General features: G+C 36.6%; 2 protein-coding genes and 1 pseudogene across 2 annotated transcripts; 2 read left to right on the forward strand and 1 right to left on the reverse strand.

Annotated features, from left to right (window-relative positions):
• The first annotated feature begins 635 nt into the window (after nt 1-635).
• Nucleotides 636-1,728, forward strand: LOC148203817 (uncharacterized; annotated as a pseudogene).
• Nucleotides 1,729-3,495: 1,767 nt separating this feature from the next.
• Nucleotides 3,496-4,041, reverse strand: LOC148203818 (uncharacterized). Its single transcript, XM_088107770.1, has 2 exons — nt 3,825-4,041; nt 3,496-3,707 (listed from the first exon to the last, which is right to left on the reverse strand). Exons 1-2 carry the CDS (start codon nt 4,039-4,041, stop codon nt 3,496-3,498), a joined length of 429 nt encoding a protein of 142 aa, XP_087963896.1.
• Nucleotides 4,042-4,671: 630 nt separating this feature from the next.
• LOC148203819 (WUSCHEL-related homeobox 4-like) lies at nt 4,672-5,477 on the forward strand. Its single transcript, XM_088107771.1, has 3 exons — nt 4,672-4,676; nt 4,939-5,240; nt 5,317-5,477. The coding sequence occupies exons 1-3, from the start codon at nt 4,672-4,674 to the stop codon at nt 5,475-5,477; spliced, it is 468 nt and encodes a 155-aa protein (XP_087963897.1).
• Nucleotides 5,478-8,671: the final 3,194 nt, after the last annotated feature.

An 8,671-nucleotide genomic window follows, 5' to 3' on the forward strand; every position in this document is an offset into this window, starting at 1 on the left:
CGGTTCACCTCTCTTGCCTGGAATATTATCCTCAAGTGAAAACTTTTATTCTTTACTTCAAGAAAACTTTTAAGTTCATTAAAATGTCTGGAAGACAATCCCCTAGAATTAGTGACACATCCAAAGATCAATTTTCATTTCAAACTCTAGTCAACCAACTCAATGAAATTGAGAGAAAAATAAGTCAAGAAAAAGTCCAAAGAGAGCTACATAGCTCCATGGTTGAAAATGAGTTGAAACTTTTGAGAGAAGAACAATCTCAAAATAGGGAGAGAAGTTATAGTAGCGAATCCCAATATGAACAAGAGGCCTTAAGAGTAGGAGAATATTATCATCAACCCTCTTCATCTAGAAGACACAGGAGGGAATTTGAAAATCCTCCTCCTCTTAAGGAAGTTAATGTGGTATTGCCTCATTTTCATGGAAAAGATAATGTTGAGGCTTACCTAGATTGGGAAGTGAAGGTTGAGCAAATTTTTGCTTTCCATCAAGTGGGAGAAGAAAGAAAAGTCTCTCTTGCTACCCTAAGTTTTCAAGGGTATGCAATGTACTGGTGGACTACTATAGTCCAAGAGAGACTAAGACAACGACTTCCTCCAATAAAATATTGGAATGAGCTTACAAATGCCCTTAGGAAGAGGCACATGCCCTCCTACTACAAGAGAGAACTCATGGATAAGTTCCAAAGATTGCAATAAAAGTCTATGTCTGTTGAAGAATACAGACAAAAGATGAAGCTATACATGATGAGGGCAGGAATAACAGAGGGTGAAGAGACTACCTTGGCTAGATTTTTGAGTGGGTTGAATCTTGATATCAAAGATAGGGTTGAACTTCTACCTTATAGAGATTTGAATGATCTTGTTCAAATGTGTATAAAGGTAGAACAACAAAATTTGAGAAAAGCTTCTATGAAAAGATTTCAATCCCCCTTTGAACATAAGATTGTCAAAGAAAAAGAACCCCTCAAACCTCTTTCAACCCCCCAAACAGGAATCCCCTTCACACACTCGCACTAGTGATATCAAGTGTTTTAAATGTCTGGGTAAAGGTCATATAGCTGCTCAATGTCCTACCAAGAGAACAATCATTTTAAGAGGTAGTGACATTTATAGTAGTGAAAGTTAATCCTCAACCACTGAGAGTGAGAGTGAGCAAGAGAAAGAAGAGGAAGTGTTTGCTGATGATTGTCAACTTCTCATGGTGAGAAGAGTGATTAACAGTCAACCAAGCCTAGACCACTTATCATAAAGAGAGAACATCTTTCACACAAGATGTCAAATTCAAGAAAAATATTGTTCTCTCATTATTGATAGTGGATCTTGCTGCAATTGTTGTAGCACAAGGCTGGTTGAAAAGTTGAATCTTACTGTAATACCTCATCCAAAACCTTACAAACTTCATTGGCTAAATGAAGATGGGGATATAACAGTTAAGAATCAAGTTAAACTGGAAATTTCCATAGGAAAATTTAAAGATGATGTTATATGTGATCTAGTTCCTATGGAAGCTTGCCATGTACTATTGGGAAGACCATGGCAATTTGATAATGACACTACACACCATGGTCTCACCAATACCATAACTGTGCACAAAAATGACAAAGAGTTTGTGCTTCATCCTTTGTCACCTGTTCAGGTGGCCAAAGATCAAGCACAAATGAAGCTCACTCGGGAGCAAGAAAAGGAAGAGAAAAAAAAGAAAGTCAAAAAAAAGAGACAAGAGTAATACTTAGGGATGATAAAGAGGTGTGGGAGAAAAGTGTTCCCTCCCACAAGGTCACCCAACATGAAAATATTTTGAATAAAAAAACTTTAGAAAATGTTCTTCATGTTGAGCAACCTTCATACCTTCTCTTGTGTCAAGGAACACTCACTTGTACAAATAGCAAGTCTCAGACTTTGACTCTCTCTCATTCATTTCAAAACCTTTTGAAAGCATTTGATGATATCTTTCCCAAAGACATACCTATTGGTCTTCCACCACTAAGGGGAATAGAACATCAAATTGATTTTGTGCCAAGGGCAACTCTTCCTAATAGGCCTGCCTATAGGACTAACCCCCAAGAAACTTAAGAGATTGAGTCACAAGTCCAAGACTTGTTAGATAAAGGTTGGGTTCAGAAAAGCTTAGTCCGTGTGTTGTACCTGTGTTGTTGGTGCCCAAGAAAGATGGAAAATGGCGCATGTGTTGTGACTGTAGGGCTATCAACAACATCACAATAAAATACATACATCTCATTCCTAGACTTGATGATATGTTAGATGAATTGCATGGCGCCCAAATATTTTCCAAAATAGACCTTAAGAGCGGTTATCACCAAATTCGAATCAAAGAGGGTGATGAGTGGAAAACTGCTTTTAAGACTAAGTTTGGAATATATGAGTGGCTTGTAATGCCTTTTGGCCTTACTAATGCTCCAAGCACATTCGTGCGACTTATGAACCATGTCTTAAGGGATTGCATTGGGAAATTTGTAGTTGTTTATTTTGATGACATTTTGGTGTATAGTCATAATTTGCAAAAACATGAACAACATTTGAAAGTTGTCTTGGCAATTCTCAGAACCAATCAATTGTTTGCAAATAGTGACAAATGCACCTTCTGTGTTGACAATGTCATCTTTCTAGGTTTTGTGGTCAATAAAAATGGGGTCCATGTTAACCTTGAGAAAATAAAGGCCATCCAATATTGGCCACCCCCATAGAATGTAGGAGAAGTAAGGAGCTTCCATGGGTTAGCAAGCTTTTATAGAAGATTTGTTCCTAACTTCTCTACTCTTGCTTCACCTCTCAATGAGTTGGTGAAAAAAGATGTTACATTCCATTGGGGAGAAAAACAACAAAAAGCCTTTGAGCTACTCAAAGAGAAGCTCACTCAAGCACCCAATTTAGCTCTACCCAATTTTTCTAAAACTTTTGAGCTAGAATGTGATGCTTCTGGTCTAGGCATAGGTGTTGTGTTGTTACAAGAAGGTCATCCCATTACTTATTTCAGTGAAAAACTTCATGGGGCCACTTGTAATTACCCCACCTATGATAAAGAGCTTTATGCTCTTGTGAGGGCTCTTCAAACTTGGGAACATTATCTTGTTTCTAAAGAGTTTATCATTCACAGTGATCATGAGTCACTCAAGTACTTGAAGAGCCAACACAAGTTGCAAAAGCGACATGCTAAGTGGCTTGAATTTATTGAGTAATTCTCTTATGTTATTAAATACAAGAAAGGCAAGTCTAATATTGTGGCTTATGCTTTATCCAGAAGAAACAATCTTTTGGCCACATTAGGAGCACAAATTCTTGGTTTTAATAACATAATTCAGTTGTATGCTCAAGACCTTGAGTTTGCCAAAATTTATGAGGAATGCATACACAAGGCTCAAGGAGGTTTTTATGTGAGAGAGGGGTATCTTTTTAAAGAAGGAAATTATTTTATTCATACGGGTCTTACATTCTCCCCTACTCCAAAAATTTTCCTCCTCGAAAATTAAGGCTACTACGCAAATAGAAATGGGTATTCATTTCTCATAAACTCTTCAAGCTCCCAAGTCATCTCTTGGGTTTCCTCGTTCCACAACACCTTCACCGTGCGAATTTCCTTTCCCCTCTGATTTTTCGTCTGCACCTCCAACACCTTAATTGGTCCAGCTTTGATTGTAAGATTTACATCAACTTGTATATCATCAACCTCTAGCACATGTGTAGGATCTGGAATGTATTTCCTCAGTTGAGACACGTGAAACACGTTATGCAGGTTTGCCAACTACGGTGGTAACGCTATCGCATACGCTACGGGTCCAATCCGCCTAAGAATATCATAAGGACCGAGAAACTTAGGAGACAACTTCCTAGCCTTGATAGCCCTACCCACACCTGCCATCAGTGTCACGCGTAAAAACACATGATCACCTTCATTGAACTCAAGCGGCCCCCTTCTCCGATCAGCATACAACTTTTGCCTACTCTGTGTTGTTCTCATTCTTTCTTGAATCAACTTCACCTTTTCAGTAGTTTGTTGTAACAACTCAGGACCTACTGGCATTGCCTCCCCATCTTGAAACCAACAAAGAGGAGTTCGACATCTTCGCCCATACAATTAGAGACGTCAAGTCTTCAATGCAAACACTACAGCGGCTAACTCAATGTCATGCGTCAGATAATTCCGCTTGTGTATCTTCAACTGACGAGAAGCATATGCCATTGGTCTTCTATTTTCACAAATCAAATTACCATACACAAGAAATTTATCCAATAATTTCCCATACTTCTCACGTATACCAATATTATTATTATTTTTTTTATAACCGACACTGTTACACAACCGGTAGCAACAACCGGAACTGTGGCTACAGTGAAAATGTTTGGCTATATATAAAGTATTCCTCCGCGTTGAGCGATACTTTGAGTTTCAGCGTGAGTTTGCTCTCCTTGAGTGTCCTTCGAGTGTGTCCTAATTCTGTGAGGAGCCTCTCTCTCTAAGTGTGCCTTTGGTTTTCGTATTCTTATAAGTGTTTTATCCTCTCGATCTTTCGTTTTATTACTTCTTTCCTTTAAGCTTTCTTTTAGTCCATGTTCGTTTACATTTACGTTCGTTCCTTTTTCTTGTCATACTCGTTTGTTTGTTTTGTTATTTCACCAATCTCACCTTTTTTTTTATACTGATAAACTAATAATGGGGTATATAAGGTGGAAAACCGTTGTTAACCTCCCTTCATTTCGAAGGTTTGATGGGTAGAACAATGCTACGAACCCTAAAAATTAATTTAACTTGAACAAATCATGAATATAAACTTTTTGGACTTAGATCTAGTAAGATCCTTTGCGAGGACGGGAGAATACATCTAGACTGGACTTATGGACAAAATTGAGTTAAAAGAAAACTAATTGTATCAGCCCTCTTTGACACATACATAGTATTCCTTCACTTTTTGCCTCTTAGAAAAATGAACAAAAATTTAAGAAATTTGGAAGTTCAAGACAAGTTGGGATATAAACGATTGAGTCCTACTAAAGAACAAGTTGCTCTACTAGAGGCCCTTTTTGCATTTGGGATACGAAATCCAAATAGAGAGCAAGTGCACAAGATTGCAACGAGACTTAAAGTTTATGGGGAAATTGGAGAGTATAACGTTTATTGTTGGTTTCAAAATTATGGGTATCATGAAAAGCAACGTTGCTTGAAGCAAAGCACTACCACCACATCTTACTCTCCGATGCCCCTCTTGCCGCCTTTTATGAATGGTAAGATATGTTGTATATTTTCTTTTATTATTATTATTTTTTTTACCTTAATATTTCTAATTTTGTTTATTTGGAGATCTTTCATGGATAGCGTCGTCAGTTCCAGATCGGGTGACGTTGGATCTTTTTCCAATCCTTCCCGTTCCTGAAAAAAGAGAGATTTCTCCTCCCCTACAGTTCCACATGAAGGCTCCTTCCGTTGAGCTTTCCTTTCGATTGCCTTCCGCCGATGAATAGTCTCCTCGAGGAGACTACAATTGTCTTTATGTATTTTTTTTTGGACTGTAATCTTTAACGATCACTAGTGATCGACTCTTGAACATCTTTATTATTATTATTATTAGTAGTAGTAGTATTATATATTTATAGACTTAAATCTAACGTAAACTAGCTAACCATCATTTTTTTTGTAAAGTTAATTCCTTGATTCACGGTAAGGTAACTTTGTGTCCTTACTGTTAGATCTGTCGCTCTGTTTTTATCTACCAGTATTAATTTGTTTATTTATTTTGTTTAAGTAGTGTAAGATAGATTTTATTTATTATAAGGGTAAGACCATCTTCGGTGTAATGGTTAAGACATTTGTTTTTTTTTTCAATAACTCTACTTAATTTGGTGTTTCTTCCTCACTAATTCTATAGATGTTCAATCTTCCTTCCTCGGTCTATACTAAGGTAAAATTGGATACTGGAAGAGTTGTATTGATTTTGGGTATTTACAAGACTCAAGCCAGAAGTGAAATTCTCAGAGGCTTAGGAAGAAAAATCTATTATTGTTTTTTTTTACTCTGATGATGAAATTAATTAAATCTTATGTTTTCCTTCATTTATTCAGTCTAAACATCTCCTACTTATCTATATATATGTGTCTTAGCCGGTTTAACGTGCAATGCTAGTTATTAATTAATTCACTTAATTGGTATCTACACTTATAATACTAAGACCTATTCCAATATAATTTAGTACACTATCCAACAGTACCTTACATTTATAACTCCTAATCCTATCATGTATCCACACCATAAAATTTATAATTTCAACAAATCAATGACAAGTAATAGTTGAGACTGCATCCAACATGTTTATAGAATTGAAGTTCACTCAAAACAACCATGAATCGCTACACTGATACCATAAAACAAAGACAAGTAGTATTTGTTCATCATGTGAATTATTAAATCATGATCAACCCTATACTAGACATAATGTATGTAAATTCCACACAGACTAATAACCAAACATAATATCATGTGGAAGTCAATAGAAAAAGATTGACTTCATTTACCTAATTAGTTTATAATTCATTTAAATAAACAGTCAAACGTATACGCATCGTAATGCCGAGTAATTAATTTCAACTTGCTCATTCGATACATGTACTAGAAACTATATGAGTTCACTCCCCAAAGCCCTTGCTAATCTAGGCATATTAGAGGTTTCACAGTTGGGTTGGGTGCGTGTCATTTCTCTGTTCACACAGAGAATTATTGTTATTATGATTCGTAATGAGTTCGTAGGATAAATCTACTTATGACACCACTGATATACAGAACCAAGCTAATTCCTTAAACCTTGCTACATCAATGCTTACCCAAAGTTCTTCTTATTCTAGCCTTTGAACTCAACTCTTCTTGTGAAACGTAAGATATCTGATATCCTGATTTTGTTCTTGAAAACTTTTTAAAACATTACTTCTAAACACCAACATCTTCACCCATCCCTTGAAACCTAAACTCTGGTCTTATATCTCCTTATCTTCGAGGCAAGAATTTGCCTCAAAGGCTTTAACCAATTCTAATGAAGGTATACAGGTCAAGTTGTCCTTGAATCTCCATCCCTCTACCACTATAGAGCACAATACACTATCACAAAGGCAAGAAGAAGACAAAGATTCCTAAATACAACCACACTGGAACCACAACTCTATCTTTCCCCAAACCTTCGGTATTAAGAAAGGAAAATCATCTCTGGTAAAAGTCATGAGTATGCACCCTCATCACCACTTGTACCGCCCCGGCAACTTACAGGGAATATTGACTCCCCCCACACATCACCACGAGGCTTTCCAATGTGTGAAACTCAGAACAAACGCAAAAGGCAGATGCTGGAGCTTGAAGAGATGTAGTTGCATGCATATGATTCGTCCAAGAATTACAAAGAAAAGGTAAAATTCTATCATGATAGGAAGTTGATAAAAAAAGGTCTTTATTTTAGGACAGCAGGTGTTATTGTTCAATTCACGACTGAAGCTTTTTCCTGGAAAGTTGAAGTCAAAATGGTCAGGACCGTTCATAATGAAAAGTGTGGGTCCAAATGCAGCAATTGAAATGGTTGATTCAGCTGCTAGTGATCCACAGAGAAGCTGGGTAGTGAATGGTCAACATCTTAAGCATTATCTGAGATGAGAAGTGGAACGCTTGTCTACAGTGATGAAGTTGGTTGATCCTTGAGCTTATTGGGTCAGGCTTGTGACGTTAAACAAGCTTTTACTAGAGGCACCTCAGTGTTCTAAACTCATTTTTTTCTTATTTGCTTTTGTTATTAGAATAGGTTTTGATGTATTCAGTGTGAAACTTTATCTGCTATGATGGTTTGCTTGTTATTTATGCATGATGAGTATTGCTTGATGATGCTTGGATAGTGATTGATGTTGACATTGTGCACTATATGCTGATATACAGGTGGTTGTTCACAAGCTATATGAACAGATGCATGATGTTGTCATTGTGATTATGATGCTAAGCAGGATGTGTATGTGGAATGATTGGATGAGCTTATATGTGAGGTTTTGAACTCCAGAGTTTTTTGATTGAATGATGTTACATTGAAAGCATGAACGACTTTGCTCAGGTTTCTATGATTGAATCACTTGCTTGTATGTGTCATATGATAAGGGCCATTTGTTGGTAACCCTTTATTAGCCAAATCCATGATTTTAGCCCAATAAAAGAGAGCACAATGTGTTCTATCCTTTGAACCCTTAGCCTTGAACATAATAGAAAATCCTTTTTAAAAATCTTTACCTTGAGTTGAGTTGAAGATATCTTGTGGTATTGATAAATGTTTAAGTTTGGGGTTGTTGGGAGGTCTAAAAACGGAATATGAAAAGCATTGAGCTAAGCATGTGAAAAGCAAAATAAAAAGGAAAGAAAAGGAAGAAAAAGAAAAGCTCAATGCAAAGGAAAGTTGGGAAGAAGTAAGAATGGTTGTGTTTAAATGATGATTCTCTTAACTCAAGGATTTTGTGATCCAGAAAAATCAATTTTCTTCTTATCCCAGCCACATTATAAGCCATAGAAAAGTCCTTATGATGATGCTTGTTTGTGAGTGTGTTTAATTGTGGTTAATTGATAGGCAAAGTTAATTCATGTGACATTGTGATAGTAGAGTGAATACTGACCTTTATACACTTGTGCGATTGAGTGAAACACT

This window comes from Vigna umbellata, chromosome 2 (genome assembly GCF_029865625.1).
Source record: "Vigna umbellata cultivar VRB3 chromosome 2, Vumbellata_1.0, whole genome shotgun sequence".
In the NCBI taxonomy this organism is placed as follows: Eukaryota; Viridiplantae; Streptophyta; class Magnoliopsida; order Fabales; family Fabaceae; genus Vigna; species Vigna umbellata.

Coding starts and splice junctions, on each gene's coding strand:
- LOC148203818 (XM_088107770.1), bottom strand. CDS start 4,041: ATGCCAGTAGGTCCTGAGTTGTTACAACAAACTACTGAAAAGGTGAAG. Junction 3,708..3,824: donor GTTGTCTCCTAAGTTTCTCG/GTCCTTATGATA, acceptor AATACATTCCAG/ATCCTACACATGTGCTAGAG.
- LOC148203819 (XM_088107771.1), top strand. Junction 5,241..5,316: donor CTTGCCGCCTTTTATGAATG/GTAAGATATGTT, acceptor GTTTATTTGGAG/ATCTTTCATGGATAGCGTCG.